This window comes from Saccopteryx bilineata, chromosome 2 (genome assembly GCF_036850765.1).
Source record: "Saccopteryx bilineata isolate mSacBil1 chromosome 2, mSacBil1_pri_phased_curated, whole genome shotgun sequence".
NCBI classification, from domain to species: Eukaryota; Metazoa; Chordata; class Mammalia; order Chiroptera; family Emballonuridae; genus Saccopteryx; species Saccopteryx bilineata.
Window position 1 is genome coordinate 242,336,549 of NC_089491.1, and position 22,255 is coordinate 242,358,803.

Below are 22,255 nucleotides of genomic sequence, written 5' to 3' on the forward strand. Positions count from 1 at the left end.
AACCAGAAAGCTGCAATCATTTTGGTGTTGCCATATCTTCCTCCTTTATGTTATCATTGTCCTTCCCCATGGGGAAGGACCCATTAGCCCTGCTTCAGACTCGCCCTATTTCCACTCTCAAGGTACCTGGTGTCTTCCTTGAACCACTGGAACTCAGCCGTAGGCACGGCAGAGGCTTCACAGCTCAAGGTGCCCTTCTGACCCACTGAGACACCGGTGTTCTTGGCTTTTGAGATGTAGGGAGGGTCTGTGGAGGGAAACATAAGGTGATTCCATGCACTGGATGAAAGGCACATTCAGTCACCTGCTGTGAAAATGGATTACTTATGACCCCCTACCTTTCCGGTTAAATAACCATCTATTTTAGGAAAACGTTTTTTTTCTTGCAATTATTGCATTTACCCCAGCATCTTCTTTAGAACTTCAAACCAATTCAAAGCTGACAGTTCTCCCCATTAGCTAAAAGCTGTGACAGTCAAAGGAAGACTCCAGGGCAGTCAGCACGGGAGGCAGTGATGAGGCAGGCACAGCAATGATAAAGTGTTTTTTCGTTGGAAACAACCTGGTTCTCTCAGAAAATGGCATTAACAAGACCAGCTGGTGCCCTTAATCCATCTTTCATCTTTCCCCTGGATCTCCCTGATAATGGGTCGACTCACAGTTTACAGTGATCTTGACTCTCCGCACATCCGGTGCAGCAACGTCATTCAGAGCGCTGCATTCATACTCCCCGGACTGGTCACGTTTGATGTCTGAGATTTCCAGATATTCATCCTCGCTCACGAAGCCCTGACCTTCTGAGACAAAAGTAATAGACAAGACAAAGCAAAAAAAACAATTATGAAGCTGGAAAAGCAGAGGCAGAACTATATTCTTATCTAGAATTTGTAGGTGAAGGGATAAGAAAAGCTGTAGAAATGGGATTTGAACATCAAGATTATAAAATACCATGTTAGCCCAAAAAGATGGTATTTGAAAGAAGAAATTTTCTGCTTGAGTTTTGGACCAATGCATTTTTGTCCAACTTACTTTTTAGACCATTTGATATTATTTTTCTTCTATGATTACTATGGGGATAAAATAAGAGTGTGCATGTGAAATATCACAGCACCTTAATAAACTCTGGTATTTTAGAGAAAATTGTCATGGTCAATAATGTAATAAATCTGTGGGAACAACTTTAGGGAATGTTAGTATGGCCATCTTAATTTTTCACTATGTAGAAATGCTTTTGAATGCAGAATACAAACTACTACTACTTAACAAATAGTGACCACTTAACATTTTAAGACAAATAAATGCCACAGTTGGTCTGGTGTCACACTGCAAGAGAAGGGAAAGTGAGAACAAATGAATAAGAAAGGACTTTGTGACTGCTATGTAGTAGGTGCTCAGTAAACTTTCACCAACATGAAATAAGCATGATCACCCCAAATGAAGTGTCCATGGTTACTAGAACAGCCTCATAGATTGAACACCTGACTTTGTAAGGCATTCTTTTTTTTTTTTTTTTCATTTTTCCGAAGCTGGAAATGGGGAGGCAGTCAGACAGACTCCCGCATGCGCCTGACCAGGATCCACCCAGCATGCCCACCAGGGGGCGATGTTCTGCCCCTCTGGGGCGTTGCTCTGTTGCATCCAGAGCCATTCTAGTGCCTGAGGCAGAGGCCACAGAACCATCCTCAGCACCCAGGCCATCTTTGCTCCAATGGAGCCTCGGCTGCGGGAGGGGAAGAGAGAGACAGAGAGGAAGGAGAGGGGGAGGGGTGGAGAAGCAGATGGGTGCTTCTCCTGTGTGCCCTGGCCGGGAATCGAATCCGGGACTCCTGCACGCCAGGCCGACGCTCTACCACTGAGCCAACTTGCCACGGCCTGTAAGGCATTCTTGAGGCTTCATCTTAGGCATGAAAGAAGCTTGCAATTCATGGTCCAAAGTATTCCAGGACCGCAAAGGTTGCATTACCTGCAGTTTCTATTATATGTTCTTGATACAACCTGTCTGTGGCCTGTGGTTCAGTGCAAAGAGAACATTCTCTCTGTGTTGAAATAATGTTCTGTCATTATTGAATAAAGTTTTGTCAAAGGATCAGACTCCAGTAAAAACCCAGCTAGCCTGACCTGTGGTGGCACAGTGGATAAAGTGTCGACCTGGAAATGCTGAGGTCGCCGGTTCGAAACCCTGGGCTTGCCTGGTAAAGGCACATATGGGAGTTGATGCTTCCAGCTCCTCCCCCCTTCTTTCTCTCTGTATCTCTCTCCCTCTTTCTCTCCTCTCTAAAAATGAATAAATAAATTAAAAAAAAAAATTTACAAAGGCTTTTAAAAAAAAAAAAAAAAAAAAACCCAGCTAACACAAAGGCCTAGGGGGAGGTACAGCCATTTGCATTTCTCATAGGCCTGCTACTTGATTCCTCTCTGTGCCCAGGAGTTAGAGCAAAATTAGTTTTCAGGACTATACGAATTCATTGTAACTTTCCCACACTCCTGTAGAAGCATAGTCTTATCCAACAGGTACTCAAACATCTATAGGTCCACCATGAGTGTGGAACAGGAGGGCATGGTGTCCCTAGGAGGTGGGCTAATGGGTGGGGGTAGAGAGGAAGGTTCTTTGGCTCTTTAGAGACTCTGCATCAAGTCTAAACCTTGGGAAATTTCCACCTGCTCTGCCCATTTGCCTAGACTTCCTTTGCAGATATCACTGGCTTCTTTTCCTCCATTCCCCCACCCCAGGTCACGCCCACCCAGGCTCTACTATCAGTGTCTGGGTGCTGGTTGCCAAGGCCATCCATACATGGTTTGGAGCGCCAGTCAAATATTTTTCAAAGAGCCCCCCTCTATGTCAACATTTGGCTCACCTAAAATCTGCACCATGCTAGTAGCTCAGTCTCATGTGATCCCATTAATGATATCTTGCATTGGCCAACAGAAGTCATCCTTCTGCCAGGCCACCCACCCTCCTGGAACTTGGGCCTGTTGACAGAATCCCCGGACAAGCCCATAAGTATGAGTTTTAAAATCCTAGGGAATCTGGTTGAATTTGTGTGAGAGTGGCTGAGGGCCATGAAGGGGAATAATTGGGTCTGAGGCAGGTCCATATTCCCAGTCTTTTTTTTTTTTTTTTTTCTGTATTTTTCTGAAGCCGGAAATGGGGAGAGACAGTCAGACAGACTCCCACATGCGCCCAACTGTGATCCACCCGGCACGCCCACCAGGGGGCGACGCTCTGCCCACCAGAGGGCGATGCTCTGCCCCTCTGGGGCGTCGCTCTGTTGCGACCAGAGCAACTCTAGCACCTGGGGCAGAGGCCAAGGAGCCATCCCCAGAGCCTGGGCCATCTTTGCTCCAGTGGAGCCTCGGCTGCGGGAGGGGAAGAGAGAAACAGAGAGGAAGGAGAGGGGGTGGGGTGGAGAAGCAGATGGGCGCTTCTCCTGTGTGCCCTGGTCGGGAATCGAACCCGGGACCCCTGCATGCCAGGCCGACACTCTACCACTGAGCCCACCGGCCAGGGCGTATTCCCAGTCTTGAACGTGAGTGTCTCTCCTGAATGGTATCGCTAGCCTAGGCTGGACTCAGGCACTAAAGGGAAATTTAGAAAATTTCAGGAAGACCCTCCAGGGCATGATGGCTCCTGGGGCCCAGGATGTTCTATTTGCTGAGGTCTCAGAGTGATGGTGCTGGTCACAGCCCTCTACCCAACAGACATTTTATTATTCCGGTTAGTTTATATCACAATTCCTCAAGATTCATTAGAGAAATATATATATCTCATCCTTTTCTCTTTACTTTTCCTAGACTTAACAGAATCTCAGAATTGAAGGAGACTCTGAGATCACTTATATCAGGAAGTTTAAAGGATAAATTTCATCTCAATTGTTGAAATAATGCTGGTTAACCAATCTCAGTATGTATAAGGATTAAAAAATAATGAAATCAAACACACCAACATGACTTTGCAGATTCATTCTCCCATACCTTTTCTGCGATGAATACACATGACAGGATTGAAAGTCTGGCTTCCTACTTCATAGACCCTATTATTCTTTCAAAATGCACTGCCTTGAATTTACCACACGTAATTAAACCCCACTGCATTTAACCAAACAAATGAGCAATGTGCAGTAGGTCTGACAGGTGCCTCAGGCAGGGTTACTGACCCCTTTTCGTGGAGAGAATATGATAGACCATATCATGCTGTATGGTGTAGACCAGACAGGTACCTTAAAGCCCCTGATAACGCAGGTCAATGAATGCTAGTCAATGTAGGCGTGTTGGACGCACAAAGGGAAGGAATCCTTTCGAAGCAGGTAGAGGCGAGTGTGCTAGGACCGTGAGTGAGTCTCCACATTTGCATGAGGAGGATCATTCCTGGGTCCTTCATGGCAGAATTATAGGACAAAACAATCACCAACTGGAATGTGAGAATTTATTTTCAGTCTCTCTGATGCTGTTTTTATGGAATGGATACGTGATAGCAAAAAGGAAGGAAGGAAAGAGAGTGTTTTATGTAAAATGGGGATCATTACGATATTACTACCTCATTAAGTGAGAAAATGAATTTGTCAAATTTGTATCACAATGTGAGTGACTTTCAGATTTTTAATTTGCATATAAATTCTTATGGGATTTGAAAACATACAGTGTGTCCATAAAGTCATGGTGCACTTTTGACCGGTCACAGGAAAGCAACAAAAGACGATAGAAATGTGAAATCTGAACCAAATAAAAGGAAAACCCTCCCTGTTTCTGTAGGATGATGTGGCAGCATATGCGCATGTGCAGATGGTGATGAAACACCATGTATACAGTGGAGCAGCCCATGGCCATGCCAGTCGAGATGTGGACGGTACAGTGGAAAGTTCAGTGTGTTCTGTGGCTCGCTAAATTCGAATCTGTGACCAAAGTGCAACATGAATATCGGCGCATTTATAACAAAGCGCCACCACATAGGAATAACATTACTTGGTGGGATAAGCTGTTGAAGGAAACCGGCAGTTTGGTGGAGAAACCCCGTTCTGGTAGGCCACCAGTCAGTGACAAGTCTGTAGAGGCTATACGGATAGCTACCTAAGGAGCCCTAAAAATATCTGTGTGTGAGCCCCCATCAAACTGCACTGAATAGGTATGAAACTGGGAGAGTTTTCCTTTTATTTAGTGCAGATTTCACATTTCTATTGTCTTTTGTTGCTTTCCTGTGACCTGTCAAAAGTGCACCATGACTTTACGGACACACTGTATATCTATAGATCTGATTCAGTAGACCTGGAGTGGGGCCTGGGATTCTGTATTCTGAACTAGTGCCCAAGGGTTTCCGCGCTGTGGGTGGAAGCCCATGCTCTGAGTGGTAAAGCTCAAGGGCACTGCCACGTGCTGTCGTTGGCTCCCTCTTACTCACACATGTATAATAATCTGTGAGGGGCTAGTCGGTCAACAGGGGCTACTGGAGAGCCTCTCACACGAAGGACTCTATGGAGCAGCATCTCAAAGGGCACCCTTAAAACGGACTCTTCCATCGTGTCTTTCTCTTACTACAAAACATTCATCCTGGCTACACGGTTTTGTTGCTGAGAAAGTGGAAGCAGCTGTTGACACTCCTCCCAATCGCCAGCCTACGGACGGCAGGGATGAGGAGATGCTGTTTTCTTCACCACTTGGAACACTAGGTGAGATTTTTTAAAGAAGAGCAAATCTAGGTTTGCTAAATGCCCGGAGAGCTGGGAAAGTGCGGGGTCTGATGCTCTGCCTGCCCCCTCCGGGTCTGGTTGCGATGGAAAATTCGGATTCCACACTGCAGAGGAAGGCAGCCAGTGTTTTAAGGGTCTTTGCTAGCTGCCAGGAAGCCAAACTGCTGATGGTGGAGGCAAAGGGAGGGGACCAGGCGAGAGAAACACAGCTGGATGGACAGAAAAGGGAGGAAGAAGGGGGGAGGGGCAGAGAAGGAGGAGGAGGAAGAAAGTGACGGTGTGAAGGAGGAAGGAAAGGCAGGAGCAAGCAAGATGGCCTGGGTGTGGTGGGACACCTTCTGAAGGTACATTCAAAGGGGATTTGAAAAAAGACAGGCTACATGGCTACAATATTTACTCTGACAAATGTATGAAAACGGGAGCTCCCACAGTGCCCTATGTTTCCCTTAATGGTGACATGTCCTGTAATAAGACGGTAACCTTGAGGCATTATCCGCCTGCCCCATGCATTCTGACAGACCGACAGAACGTGAGTGCAAGCACAGGAAGTGGATTCTGGAGCTTGGGCAGAAATATATTAAAGAACAGGGGTTATTTCCTTCCATGAAGGAGCGCTTCTAAGAAGATAAGTTCAATTCATTATATTAGTAAGATTAAGATCTGCCAGGATACAAACAAGACCATTTATCAAGGATGTGGGAGGGCTCTGGGCCAGGATTCCTCAGACACAGGGCACATGCTTCGGGATGCGGTGACTAAGCCCTGGGATGCTGCGGGCACCAGGGGGCTTCTTCTGCAGGGCTCGTATTCTGACTTAACAGAATCAGAGAACACAAAGAACAAGTGGTGGGCAATCAGAGTCTGCTCCCTCTTAGAAATAAAGGAGCAGGCCCTGGCCAGTTTGTTTAGTGGATTAGAGCATCAGCCCAGCATATGGATGTCCCAGGTTTGATCCCTGGCAGGGCACACAAGAGAAGCAACCATCTACTTCCCTTACCCTCCCCCCCCCACTTCTCTTTCTCTTCCCCTTCCATAGCCAGTGGCTTGATTGGTTTGAGTGTGGCCCCGGGCACTGAGGATAGATTGGTTGGTCTGAACATATCAGCCTTAGGCACTAAAAAGAGCTCAGTATTTGAACATCAGTCCCATACGTAGTTGCTGGGTAGATCCTGGTTGGAGCACATGTTGGAGTTGGTCTATATCTTCCCTCCTCTCACTTAAAAAGAAAGAAAGAATTGGAATAGCAGAGAAATGGTCTCAGAGGAGAGATTCAGGTGTGTCCTGCTGTCCCTGACTTCACTTACAGTCATTGCACTCATACCGAGCACAATGGATGAGTTGAGTTAGACACTGTGTGGGAGGTGGAGATGGTTTGGAAGACAAGGTCTTTGACCTTGGGTAGTCTACAGTCTCATGAGCCCCAATCTGGAGCAATTTATATTTTGCTGTCCCTGAGCTTAATTTTTTTTGATTCTTAATTGTTTTGGGCTCCCTCAAGTGAGGTAGGGTGGGTCAGAAAGATGTATCAGAGCTGAATGAAACCTAAGCATTCAGGAAAGAAGGAATCAAATAGAAAATCCAGAGTAAATTCTAGAAGCTTCCTGACGCAGTTCTCTCCCATTTTACCTTCTGTCTTTCCATGCCAGCCAAACCGCAGCCATCACTCTACTGTCCAATTTTTTCCTCTTTTGTGTCAGCCAATGCCTTAGAATTATAGAGCTGAATGTGATGAGGATCAAAGTCTAGCCTTTTACTTTTGTGGATTATCGTCCCTCACAGAATATCTCTCCCTCTGAGTGACTATCTGTAGGGATGGCTTCAGGCGGTGGCCTATTCCTTTGCTAGATTATTCACATGGTCCAAAAAAAAAATCATCTTTATATTGAGGCAAACCCTGACTGGCAAACCCATTGAAATGATTAAACATTGCTCCCTAGGTGCCCCCAGCCCACTGTCTCTTTTCATGAACCATGGGCAGCTACTGTTCTACCTAAAGAAGCTACTTTGTGAGGTTCAATGTCAACACCTGTCACAGCTTTTGCCCTGAGATCTGTCAAGAGGTGACTCACACTGGCACATGCCTGGGTATAGAAGCTATGGAATAAACAGGAAGACGATGAGTGCAATGAGGAGCAGGGGTCCCCAAACTTTTTACACAGGAGGCCAGTTCACTGTCCCTCAGACCATTGGAGGGCTCCCACATACAGTGCTCCTCTCACTGACCACCAATGAGAGAGTTGCCCCTTCTGGAAGTGCAGCGGGAGCTGGATAAATGGCCTTAGGGGGCCAAATTGCGGCCTGTGGGCCATAGTTTGGGGATGCCTGGAGGAGAGGATGAGAGTGAAGGAGGAAACTACACAGAGAAGAGAAGACATGGGGGAGAAATGGCCAGAGGAGGAAGAACTGGGATGAACAAGAAAGAGGAGAAAACAAGCAGCCGGGGGGAAGCCAGTGGAAGTGGAGAGGTGGGCACCCCAGGAGTCCATCTGGCTCATATGGTAGGATTTCTGTAAAAGTAAGAAAAGACGTTTTCCTACTGCCCAGTGAGAGAGGCTAGCCTAGGTGTTCTCTGTGTTCTCTATTAATACTGCACTTTGAAAGATGCAATCGAATGTCCAGATGTTCAAGTGCATGCTTCTGACTTGTTGGGCAACAGCTGGACTTTTTGGTCCATCTGGGAAAATAAATTTTTGCTCACTTACTGAAACTACGTGGTCTTTTAAGCTATCAAGAAACTGCAAGGAGTGTACCATGCTTAGAAAAAGTATGAGTTGGCTGGCATGTTGTGTATTTGCTGGACATCATGCCCTAGAGGTCGGAAGGAAAGGAACTGTCTGAAGCAGTCCCCTGTCCACTGCTTCTGTGCCCTTGTGATGTGGACGACACGGTAGACACTACCAGAAGTTCATGTGGGGATGTGTGCCCACATCTTGTCACTCATCTATCATTCTCTCCCTAGGTTTTTGTCAATAAAACACAAGCACATAAAGTGAGCCACAGAGATCAAGGTATTAGCTTCACTGTTGTCAAGCTGGCTGACGGTCAGGGCTTCTGTGGCTGTAGCCCTTCTCCATAGGGACTGAAGATATCTAGACTTGGGTGATAGGAATACTTGGCTTGAGTACTCAGTCGCAGGCCAAGTGATGGGCCTGAGAGCAAGACCTGCATTGTAATGGGAAGTCCAGGCTCAGGAGGACCCCTCAGCCCCATGAAGAGGTGGATCAGGATTGAAGTGAAGAATCAGTGCCACTTGTGAGATGATGACGTTATCCCTGCTTAACCGGGTCCAACGACATCGATCAAATAACCAGCCCAATGACAACAGTTAGCCATTGTGCACAAAGGACCCAAAGAGTGACTGCAACAAAGTGGGGCCTTTCCATCCCTGGGAGTGTAGAGGACGTTGCCATCTGGAAACCCATGGGCTAGGGGTCTGGTTTCTCACTCCTTCCCAAAGATGTCCTGGTTCTTTCTCAATCACAAACCTCCTGACATGAGAGCCTCTTTCTTGTAAAGAATAGAAACGTTAGAAATAATCTAGAGTTGAATTTGGGTTAAGGCTTCAGCGCTGGGAACAGCTTGGCTCACATGAACTCAGTCTTGCACACTTTGGGCTTGATTCCTATGTGGTAGTGCATTGTCTAAATCACAGGCACACTGGGAAGGAATTACACTTTCTCCTTCTTTCAACCCCTTATGCATCTAGTGTAAGGCACACATGTAGTATTTGCTCCTTCTGCCTATGACTAGAGGCTTGGAAAGTCTGAACTGCCCCAAAACTCCCCCTCTCCACTTATTTAATCTCGCCTCTTTCTGCCAGTCTCCGCCCTCCCCACCCCTTGACTCTCCTTAGAACAGTGCTGGCGATAAGCAGCTCTGGGCTCCCCCTCCTTAATTAAACCAGGGAGTGTGGACGGCAGTGCGCTCCATTCCTGCCTGCTCCCAACTCCCAGACGCGTCCCCTCGCTGCATTGAAGTTAATGAAAAGTGTGATAAACCCACTGTTTCATTTTTTCTTTAATTAATGCAAGCAATTGAATTGTGCTAAAGCCATTTTGGTTTGGACACTGAGCCTCTGGGTCAACATCTCACTTGCTGGCAGTGCAGGAGCTCTTTTCTTGGGCTCAGATAACCCTTCTCAGGCCGAGGGCCGAGGCCACCAGGAACATCCCAAGGAAGGGGCACTCACTCTCATCCAGGTTGCCTGTCTGGCTTCCTGCCCTGGGGCTGACAGTAGTTGGCTAATGACAAGATCAATGTATTATTGTGAAAGTGAGCTGAGCTTCTGGTGGGGGAAAGGATCCATGAATAATGCTCCCAGGAGCTGGGGGCTCAAAGACATTCCTGGCAATGGTGGGTTTCCTAAGTCGTTCCCACATTCTGATAGGACAGCCAAAGATGACACGAGAAGGACTCAAGTGACTCATCCCACAGAACTGTCCAGGAAGATGAATTCTGATACATTAGGCTCTGGTGAAGGGTATTGTCTGGCAGGTGGGGCAGGAGAAGAGACTGCCAAGGACTGTCTCTGCAGGGAGCTCTAGGGACAAGTGCCTGGAGGTGTTCTCCCAGGTGGCACGTCAGAATCACCCAAAGAGCGCTCTGAAAATAGACTTTTGTAACTGCGCGCACAGATTGATTTGACTGGCCTAGGATCGAGCCATCATGCCAGCATTCTGTGCAACCTATCCAGGGATGCTACTGTATAAGAATGACTGAGATGACAGCCTGGTTAGTCCATGGAGGACTACTGTGGCCTTCACTTGCCATGTGTCAGCTCCACCTGAGGACTGCCTGGCTTCCGCTGCCAGGCAGGCACGAGGGGACAAGCAGGACATGATGCTCTGCACACCTCAGGGAGCTCAGGACCTCTGTAGACAGTCCACTGGCCTCCGTGAGGGGCAGACAGTTGTGATGCTGTCGGGTGAGATCCAGAAAGGAGACTTCGCTCTGTGTAAGGTAATGACAGCCAGGACGGCCTGACAGTGATCACCACACTTTGTTGGTCCACCATTAGAAAGCCGAGACCCATGACCACACAGCATAAAGTCCATAGGAGCTCCTTCCCAACACACAGTGAAGATAAGTGTTCATGTTTACCTTGGTTTTACTTAGGTTTCTGTGTTTTCTCCCTGAGATGGATTTATTGTGAGTAGAAAGACTCAGGACAAGAGGTTTTTAGAATCCAGATGATACTGTTAACCCAGGAGTGCTCCTGAGTGAGTGACACAGAAAAACCCAGGGTACCTGCAAGGATGTGGCATATACCTTTTAAATGGCAGTTTAGAGTACATTCCAGAGAAAGAAGAGAGGGGATGGACAGAGATACACAGAGAAATAGATTGAGACAAGAGACAGATAGACAAAGACAGATACAGAAAGACAAAGAGAGACAGTAGGAACAAGGAGGCAGAAAACAAGGAATTCTTTTTTTTTTTTGGATGAGAGGGGAGATAGAGAGGTAGACTCCCACATGCCTCCCCTACCAGGATCCATCTGGCAACCCTGTCTTGGGCCGATGCTCCAGTACCAAGTTATTTTATTTTTAGCACGTGAGGCCAATAAGCGCCAATAGAGCTATCTTCAGTACCTGGGGCCACACACAAAACAATTGAGCACCTGGCTGCAGGAGGGTAAGGGAGAAAGAAGGGGGAGAGGGAAGGGAGAGAGGCAGATGATTGCTTCTCCTGTGTGTTCTGACCGGAAATCAAACTTGCTAGCGAAGTCCATACGCTGGGCCATCACTTTATGCACTGAACCACCAGCCAGGGACAAAGCTAGAATTTCACACCCGGGCATACAAATGGCTGAGGATAGAGCTCAAATCCATCTGACAACAGAGTAGCCTACTTGGATTACAAAAAGTAGCTAACATTTATATTCTAAAAAGTGTCTAAATATAAATAGAAACAACCAATAAAGACCAAAAGAGCTTTTGAAAACCAGAGTTGAAATAACTAAGTTATTGACAAAATATTAAGGATATTTGAAAACTTTTTATTCATTACATGTTTTCTTCCTTTAAGTACTACTTTTTGCAATCTGAACCAACAGGGTTATTTTAGTATTAAAAACTAAAAAGTAAAATGGATTCTAAATAAAACCCTCCTTTAAAAAAACTTAATAACTTGAAAACAAAAAGCAGCCTTTTACAAGGTATTGAATGAAATATGCTTCTTTTACTTATATATGTCTGTCAACAGCCTGATTCAACCTCATCTGCATTACCTGCATAGCCTGTTTCTCAAAGGAAAGAATTTTCTGGAGAAGCCGAACTGTCCTGCACCACAGTGTGGCCAGTGGGTCCCCAACACCGCAATTACCTGAGCTTTGTAAAATCTGCCTCCTGAGCCTACAGCAAACCTAGAGGGTCAGAATCTGTTGGGGGCTAAGCCGTTTCCACTATCTTGCAATTATTTTGAATAATAGAGCAACATCATAACAAAAGCTTTATCCCTTGCTTGCTTTGGGGGAAATTAAAAGTTTCTTTCCAACAACAACTGCACTTGGTTCATTTTCCCAGGGGATTAACAATTTTTCCTTTTGTCTAGTAATACTAAGTGTGTCCTTATTTTTACACGCAGTGTGATCTTAGTTAGGCTTGTCTGAGATAACCCCAGCTGACACCTGTTTCCCCAGGATAATTTTTAACAGTCGCCTTCCGCTCTCAGAACTGTGCTGGTCTGGAGGACGACAACCTATGTGGCCACCTTACTTCCAGCCCCTGGAAAGGTCTGCCTTCACCCCTCAGTGCCTAGCCTGCTGCAGGCTCCTGACTGTGGGGCTGTCCCAACATTCACACTTCCAAGTCCAACGAGAAGCAGTGGTTTGGTCCCCGAGGAGATTGTGGATTCCTGGATGTCAGCTCTGCTGGAAGAGGGTCCAGAATGACCTCACGGGCTCTGTGCCGCTGGAGCTCGAGGCCCACCCAGTGCAGACTAGAGCAGCGGTTTGAAGGCGAAGGAACCGGAGTGAGGCATCAGCTCTGCTGAGCCCAGGGCGGAAACCTAGCTGCGGTTCTAGGGATCCAGGCAGGTCCAACAGCAGAACTGCACCCTGCGATATGGCTTGGTTGGCCCAGAGTACTCAGAAGCTGGCTTGGTTGGCCTTTTTGGGGTGTTGGGGAAACACTCTTTTGGGGAAGATTATAGCTCAGGTTCTGCAGACTGGGCTTTGGCATAAACTAACTCCCTTTGCTTCCTCTTTTACTTTCTTTTCCTTTGTTCTCTTCTTGTTATCCTCTCCCCATAGTAGTGTCCAAAAGCACAGCCACAGGACAATGATGCTAATTATTAACATTCATTAATAATTATTAACGTTCATGAATACTAATACTTGCTTTAGCTTCCAGGCAAAATAGCCACGGAGTCAAGCTGTACCCTTGGCATGCAGGCCACATCCAGGGACATTCTGCACACTTGGCAGAGCAGGGAGGCCTGCCCTCTGAAGCATCGCAGGGAGATAACTCCGCTCACACGCTCAGCTGTTGCAGGAGCCAAGAGAAAAGGATCAGGAGCACGTGACACGGTGATGGGTCCCTTTGGAAACTGTCTTGTCAAGGGCTCTCTCTGCACCTTTAGCCTGTGCTTTTCTAGGTAAGTCTGTCTCCCTCTAATCGTCTGACTGATACCCTTAGTAAATTGACCTCTCCCCTGGCCTCCTTAGCCTAGTCACCATGGAAGTTACATTATATACGACCTTTAACAGTGACAATAGCAGGAATAAATGTAGGAAACCGCTGACTCGGAGATCAGAAGATCTAGGATCTAACCTGCTTTGCCATTAACATGGTATGTGGTTTTGCGTAATGGTTTTTAGCAATCTAAGCCTCATTTTTCTTTTTTTCCTATCAAATAAAAAATCACATTGATGATCTCTAAGGTCATATAATATTTTATAACTTAGCAATATGGTCCATGCCCAGAGGCAGATTAAGATCGGTTGAGGCCTTGGGTGCAGAAGAAAATGTTGGGACCCTTACATTAAAAAAAGTGTAAAGGTAGGGTTTTGTGAGGCTCTTCAGAAGCCAGGGCCCAGGGCACATGGCTGGTATACCTGCCATTAAATCCACTTCTGACTATGCCCAGGAATTCTGAATGACTCCTTAAGTTCTGGAAACCAGATGCCCATGGTGCTGATGGGCAGAGTTCCTACCTGGGGGTTAAGGATCACTGTTCTGTAAAAAACATGGGAGGTCCCTGCACTTAGGTGGGCACACTGTGGAAATAAGGAGGCCACCCTAGCTTTATCTGGGGTCTTGACAATGCAGACTTAAGAATAGAGACACCACACCGGTTCAAGGTGGCTCTCATCTGTCACTTTTCCGTAGCTGCTCAGAGATGGAGAGGAAGGAGAGGTTTTGACAATTATGAAGGACTGTGTGTCTGAGGGTAATGTCTTGTATTAATGGGGGAAATTAATTATTTCCTTTCCCTTCTAAAACTCTTATTCATTCAGATTTTGACAAGTAGCTGTTTCCCCCCCACACCTCCTCTTGATGGGTAGATTGAAATAATGTCTTAGAGGTACAACTAATCATCCATGTATGTGAATTGAGGCCCATTTTCAGGGGTCTGAAGGTATACACTTCAAAGGCAGGAACACGATGCTTCTCTTGGGTGTGGTTAGTACGTTAGAGTGGCTCACAGGAAGCAGGGAAGCATTCTACTAAGTAGACTGCTGGTTTATTATAAAGGGTTACAGCTCAGGAACAGCTGGAAGAGTTCCGAAGGCGAGGTGCATCGGAAGGGCAGGGTCTGCCAGGCCCTCTGCGGCACACCACATTCCCCAGATACCCATGTGTTTCCTAGCCAGCCCAGAAGCTCTCCTTTTGGGTTTAATGGATATTTCATTCTGTAGGCCTAAATGAACTCAATCTTCAGCCCTTTCCCCAGCTCTGGGTGGTGGTTGGGGCTGGTGAGACTGACAGCCAGGACCCTCTAATCACATAATGGGTTCCCCTGGCAACCAGCTTCCATTCTAAGGTGCTTTCACATCATTAACATGAGAGAAGATATCTTTCCCCACATCACCAGGAGAGCTCTGTACCAGAAACTGGGAGAAAACCAAACATATACTTCTTATTAGAAGTCACAATATTACAGACAGTCCTTTCAAACTTTGCTTTTTACAGGAAGTAGCACTATACTAGGTCCGTGAGAAATCTCTACCTGTGTACACTTGAGTAAGTTACTTAACCATACTGGGCCTCCTGTTTCATCTTTGGTAAAAATAAAAGATTTGGATAAGATGATTTCTGCAGAATGTTAGTTCTAACATTGGATCATCAATAGCTGGTTAAAGGAAATAATGTGTCCCTTACAAACACTGATTTGAATTGTGTGTGTCTGTTTAAAGGAAAAGTATGGCAAAGTAAGGACAGCATCTCACTTGTAATCTTATGAGAAGGGACAAAGATATAAGAAAGCCTAAAGATTCTCGAGCTTAAAATCAGAAGGCTATTCATCCTAAGAAGAAAACAAGTGACATTTACATTATTAAATCACAATTACAAAGCCAATCAGCCACAGAAGAGAAGAGATCATTTCCATCAGTTATTACTGAACTGAACATAATTTTTCAATCACCAGCAGATTGAAAATGGGGGCTACAGCTCATCCAGGAACTCTTCTATCATAGGAGTTATTAATCAGGTATTAACTTTGTCTTATTAGCAAGGACACCGGTGAGACGGTGGGGAAGCAGGACGCAGGGAGGCAGCTGGTTAATTCCTGCGATGGCGGCACAGAGCGCTGAAGCAGACCCTTGGGCAGCCCCCAGCGTATCTAGCAGTCCTGCCGTGAGGGGGACACACCACGTTCTCTGCTTTCATTCCAAAGGGTCAGCAGATGAACAGGTAAGAATAAGTAAATCATGCCTATTTCACTGCCGATTAATTTTCTGACTGCTGCAGGTGACCTGGCTCTGAGTCTGGGCCGGGTGGCATCTCTGACTGCTGACCTTTGGGCTTGCCACCCACCTCCCTGAACATCGGGCTGCTCCAGTCCTGGTGGAAAGAACGGACTGCCTGTCTCTTCACAGCCTCATATTGGCTTGTGGAAAATGAAAAGCACAAACAAAAGATTTTGTGTGTGTGTGTGTGTGTGTGTGTGTGTGTGTGTGTGTGTGCGTGCGCGCGCGCGCGCGCACGCTCTTTTGATGTGCTGGGATTATAATAGGGGTCTCAGTAAGTTCTATCAATTAGTGATATACCGAGGTTCTCTGACTCTCTGTTTTCTATCTTCCTCTATCGTAGCACTTTAAACATTCTTTTTTCAATTACAGTGGACATACAATGTCATATTAATTTCATGAGTGCGACACAGTGATCAGACATTTACATACCTTATGGAGTGATCACCCCATAAGTCTAGTACCAGCTTGGTACCACACATAGTTATTACAATATTATTGACTGTATTCCCTGTGCTGTACTTTATAACCCCATGATTGTTTTTATAACTCCACCCACTTGATTTTTTTTATCCATAAAGGATAGGCTTCAAATCCCCGAACCTGTCATGGGTTCAACTCTCCGGCCCCTCTGTAACAGGGCCAGCTAGTCTACTGAGACACTAGATAAGGTATGTTTTGTTCTCAAAGTGGCAGAAGACTGGACAGAATGAAGGGCTGCCTTTCACCATCCTCCAAGGGCACAAGGCTTTGTGAATTCTCCATTCTGAGCTTTTTACTTCAAGTTGTTAATGACTTTTGTGTCGTGGGGTCTAAAGCAGTTGCTAGGCACCCAGAATCTGATTATTACCCAGGCTTTTATTTTAAAGAAGCAGGAAAACAAAGAGTTGAGTTTAAAGCCCTCCTCGGGTTTTAAAGGAAACATTAGATACTATTTAGTTGGGGGAGAGTGGTACAAGAGATGAACTTGGGACGTGCTGTGGTGGTGTTTGAAGCGGTTTCATTTCAGCTGCAGAACAGGGATAGCATGTAAAGCGGGGAAACAGCATGAATGGGGTGGGGAGGTAGGAACATTCTGGAAAGTACATTGTAAGTTATTTTATCCCTCTGCTTGCTTTTCTGAGGAAAATTACTTTTGGCTCTTGGTTAGTGGATTCTGGCTCCAGGGGAAAATTCTGCCCTGTTAAATGACCTCAGGGAAATTGTAATCGTGAGCCAAGAGCTATTCTCATGTTTTGCTTTCTCATCACACTTTCCCACTTGCACATGATTAGCAGGAAAAGATGACCACTCTGTGCAAAGCACATGCTAGGTGGCATAGTGTTCTGTTTGTTTGTTTGTTTGATGGGGGGCAGGGGGCTAGTTGAGAACACTAGCGCTAGCCAATAGAAGCCATACAATGAATAGCCCTTGAATTGAATCCTCCTAAGCACACGTTTCCATACTGGTCTCATTTGGATGGTCTCTAATTTTAGACTCCCAATGACTAGAGAGTCAACTTTCCCTTCTGCTACTAGCTTTCCCAACCAGCTTCCTCCAGGCCAAACCTGCTCTTGCAATCTAAAGTCTGTCTGAAATCAGCCTTGGTGCCCAAGTGCTTGAAGAGGTAAGCAACAGTGGGACTCATCATAAAACATTTGATCCTGGCAGTCTGATCTGGAGGGTGAGGACCAAGGCTCAGGAGCCAGACACTGACTCTTTGAGGTCAGGCTTCAGCGGCCTACTATCACGAGCCATCAAGCACCACATCATCCTGCTGAGGGACCCCACAATAGTGGCGATGCTCTATCACCTCTTCCTCCAACTACTCACAGTGACAGCCCCTGGCGAGGGGCCCTGGGATGAGGACAGAGCGCACGTAGGAAGGAGCCCGCACCCAGGGACTTTGGGGTTGTGGTGACACACCCCTTTCCCACAAAATGAAATGTGATCTATGATTTATGAAACCAATTCTATGGAGCCTATCACAGAGAGGAGAAAGGGGCTGCTTTGACTTCCAATCCAGCCTCTCTATGGGAAGTAGAGGCCTATGGGAAATCCACAGCAGCAAGTACATCCATTGCTTTATGACTTGAAGGGACATAGAACAGCTGCATACTGTTAGTGTGCACACCCTCTAGAAACAATGTGATTTTCAGTCTAAATGTGTGTACCATCTGACCCACCCTCTTCCCGTTAGACGTTTATAATTGTATGGACAGAGTGTAACACCATTACAGTAGAACATATCACATAAACTTGAATATATTACAGGTCAAGCCCGTCTCCTAAAACAACAGTGACATTCTTAAATTGCCTGATTTAAATTCTACGTTCCTAATCCCAGGACGAAAAGGAGTTTCACTGGGCTTGCTCATCTTATTTCTACTTTATTATAAAGTGCTTAAGTTCAGCACAGGACCACACCATTCCTTCACACTGCAAATGGTCACCTACTCTGTCACATACTCAGCAAGTGGGTCCCTGGCACATGCTGAAATGAGCCTGGAGTGTCCAGTATACAGAGTAACTTACAGCTGGTGCTGTTTTAACTCAGCCACCTCATTGCCAGAGGAATGTCCCCATTAGTTAATGATGGTCGTGTTCCTATTCTGTGCTTCTTATCTCTAGCATGGCTCTTAGAATAATGGATATAACTCTCATGGACTGTATTCTCTCAAGGGCTAGTAGCGAAAGAGGGGTAGAAGAGCTATCCTCTCTGCCAGAGGGGAAGCACATTCATTCCCCATTGTTAGTGTCAGGAGGCCAAGAACCAGCACTGCTGATAGGGTAGTCCCTCTAGGCTCTTAAAGAACCTGGGCCTTCCAGCTGTGACCCTGAACTTTAGACAACTGAACACTGGGAGAAGTGAATAATCTGCAACTAGACCAAAACTGAATTATTTCCTGCAAGTAATGACCACTTCTAATAGGACAAAGTCAGATAGGACCTAAAATCTCCTAGGCCAAAGGGGAAATTTCAAATTTTCCCTCATGAGAGATCCCCTTAAGATATCACTCAAGGGAGCAAATGTACGTCCTGTTATGTCAGAGCCAGTCCTTGTTATATCTGTTGACCTGTATCTTGGTATAGACAACACATTAAGTGGTCACATTACATTTAAATCATCTCCAACTCAAAAGAAGTTCTCTTGTGTTTAAATATCTTAACCCTATCAGATATTGATGAAGACCATCTTGTGTAACGCTTCTTTTTTTCCAAATTAATTAATCCATGTATCCCTTATTTCAGGCATCCCCAAACTACGGTCCGCGGGCCACATGAGGCCCCCTAAGGCCATTTATCCGCCCCCCCCCCGCCGCACTTCTGGAAGGGGCACCTCTTTCATTGGTGGTCAGTGAGAGGAGCACTGTATGTGGCAGCACTCCAACGGTCTGAGGGACAGTGAACTGGCCCTCTGTGTAAAATGTTTGGGGACCCCTGCACCTATTATACTCACTATAATCCCTGCCTTCATGGGACTTACATTTTAGTAAGGAAACAACATTAGATGATATAACAGATCAGGTATGTTGCTTGTTAAAGGCTATCAGACCTGTTTTTAAGTAGCAAAATCCCCTCTGCCAATGAATACTACATTGGAAGTTGACCAAGTTGTAAAAACGGAACTGCACCTTTGGGGTTGGGACGGGGAGGTGTAGGAACCGGGGATGGTAGCCCAGGCTCATGATGGCCATTCAGTTCTTCTCCTTCCCCTCTTTCCTCCCTCCTTCCTCTAACACTTACAGAGGCACCTAGAGGTTTACAGAAACTCCTATGTTTTTTTATGACTTACAGTTAGAAACAAACAGGCTCCCATTGTTAAGCAGACACAGTGCAATAAAGGAAACAATACCTAAACACATATAACATTCCATAACAATGAAAGATTTAGGGAGCTTGTCAGAACCAAAGAAAATATGTCCATGGCTATATGAATTAAACAGCTAAGAATTGTAGTCATTGTTAAAGGAATTTTTTAAGCTGAATTTATTAGGGTGACACTAGCTAACATAATTATACAGGTTTCAGGTATCCAACTCTACAATGCATCCCCATACACTGCACTGTGTGCTCCCCGTGGACCCCAAGTCATCTTTGTCCTTGACCATCTACACCCTCTCCCTCCTCACCCTCTCCCCGACCAACCCCGCCACCAGCAATCACTTCAGTGTTGTTCCTGTCCAAAGGAATTTTAAGACTGGACAGTTCATAATAGGCTGAATATTTTTTATATTATTTTTAGTGAATTATTTTAGGGTTAAACTATTTTAATTAAAAGACAGTTCCATGTCTCTAGTCTAATAGCCTCATGGTGAATCTTGTTCATTTCCACGTGCATTGTTGTCAGTAGCAACAGAAAGCAGCTGAAAGGACTTGATGTCTTCCTAGGTAGCCCATAACCATGACCACATTATTCATCTACTTCTTTAACAAATGATAAGTGATTCTACCCATATTGCACAGGGAGGGTGGTGAGAGTGGAGGCCCAACTTACTTTCAAAAAAACAATCCATCCAACTCATCAAGTGTGAGGCTAGAACAATAGTGAGCATGCGAGTGTTTTGAACTTGGCAGGGGAAAGTGAACCAAATAAATTTGTGGTATTATTGTTGTACTGCTCAACACGGTCCAGTTACAGTTAAAGATTTAAGCAATAGTTTTTATAATGTGCCTTCTACAGTTCCCTGGTTATATAAAAACATATTAATCATGATTGTTAACCCCCCCAATACCTCAGTCAGGCAGTAGGAATACAGATATACAAGATAATACTAGTTGAAGTCTTAGGGTCATAAAGATGATTATAAGAAGTGTGGTAAATGCCTCCAGGGGGAAAACCAAGGGTGCTTATGAGACAACAGGAGGCACAGAGCCAGAATAGTGTGTGTGGTTCACAGAAGAAGAAGAGGCTAGAGCTGAGACTTAGAGAATAAAGAAAAAATAGCACAGCCAAGAAGTTCAGGAACGGCATTCCAGATAGAAGTAGTGCCCTGCCCTAGGTGCAGAGACAGGAGGGAGACAGACCACTGCACAAAGCACAAGAGCAGAGCAGAGGCTGGGAGATGGGTGGCTCACATCATAATAGTCTTGAATACCATCCAAAGCAGTAGTTACTTCTGATAAGAAGCAACGGCAATAACAAGAGGTGTAAGACACATCCTGCTCTTAATAAGCTTACACTCTAGCTGTTGAGTAAGGTTACACACACACACACACACACACACGGGATGAACCACTTTATAAATAATTTAAAATGACTTTATGCATGATTTAAGCTGATTCATTCCCTCAGCTGATATTTATTGAGTGCCTACCATGTTCCAGGGACTGATTAATTACTGACAATACTGCAGCAAACGATACAAAGTTCCTGTTTTCTAGTGAGGAGCAGTTAGTAACTAGATAACCAATAAATAACAAATATAATATCAGACAGTAATAATCACTGTGAAGAAATGTCAGTAACAAAATAATAACTAAAATGTATCAAGTAATTATTGTGTGAAAAGTACTTGCCTTAAATTTTCCTGTTTCACTTATTGTGTTTCTATCTGTGGCAAGCCTTTCCAGATTCCCTCTCCTGGACTGAAATGCTCACCCCTTCAGCTGACTGGGATGCCGTCTGCAGAGCTCCCCCAGCAGATTGGGGTGACAGCTGCCCTGCCCAATGGTGTGCCCTGTCCTGGAACAGCATGCATTCAGTGACTGGTTACTGCAGAACCTGGGCCCCTTCCCCAAGCAAGGACAACTCCAAAGGCCTTCTCAGCACTAGCGTGCCCTGTTGGATGGGGCCAGCCTTTGGTTTCAATCTTTGTTTAATTCAACCTCTCTGGCCACCCAACCAGCTTCCTCACGCCTGATACAGTTGCTGTTTCCAAGAGAATGCCCCAGAAAACTCACATCTCAGTCAGAGACTGCTCCCTAGGGAAAGCACCCAAGACACTCTTACAATGGTTCCAGAAACAGAGGCTCAGATCGGTGCTTGGGCAAGTAACACAGGAGTCAGTGTAGCTCTTACCACCACATTCTCCTCCCTGCAGAGCAGTACGGACAATCTCACTGTTGCTGCTTGCAGGAGTGGGGTAGCATGTGCGAAACTGACTATGCAGTGTTGTCCAGAATGGCTCTTAGAGGGTAAGGACACAGCCTTCAATAAACACGCTGACCATCTCCAGGCATCCCTTTCTTCATTCAACAAATATTCTTCATGCCAGGTACAGCTCTAGTCATGGTGCAGACAGGGAACAGGGCAGATATTTAAGAGTTTAGACTCCAGTGAGGAGGGTTGGTCAACCATCTGATGGGCCAGGGTGCAGGGAAAGCAAACAGAGTGGGCTAGAGAGGGTGGAGAGCTACAGAATGAGCTAATCTATCCTGGGTTGTCTGACCTGGTAAGGTCACATTTAATAGGAGGCCTCAGGGAATGAGAAAATGAGATTTGAGGATGGGGGGAGAGTATTGAGAAAAAAATATATTTCAGTAAAAAGAAGATAACTGACATATAATCTGTGCATCAAAAAGCATGCAAGACTCAGAGAAGAACACGTGAGCCTGACTTGCACTCTGATCAGATAGAAGGTGCATGCATCTGGTTTACATCCCTTCTTGGGGCCACGTGTAGGGTAACACATAGGACTAGGAATATGCATTCTAATCTAGATTTGCAATTTAATTAAGCC

At 45.6% G+C, this 22,255-nt stretch overlaps 1 protein-coding gene across 6 annotated transcripts in view; it reads right to left on the reverse strand.

The window, feature by feature from the left end:
• LOC136325398 (opioid-binding protein/cell adhesion molecule) overlaps positions 1 to 22,255 on the reverse strand; it is a 1,207,641-nt gene that overhangs the window by 18,728 nt on the left and 1,166,658 nt on the right. For 4 of the 6 annotated variants that reach the window (XM_066259768.1, XM_066259767.1, XM_066259765.1 and 1 more), the window contains 2 exons: positions 660 to 797; positions 127 to 247 (listed from right to left, as the gene is read on the reverse strand). In XM_066259768.1, coding sequence (XP_066115865.1) covers positions 127 to 247; positions 660 to 797 — 259 coding nt within the window. The remainder of the gene's footprint in view (positions 1 to 126; positions 248 to 659; positions 798 to 22,255) is intronic. The other 2 variants (XM_066259766.1, XM_066259764.1) reach the window with 1 other exon arrangement.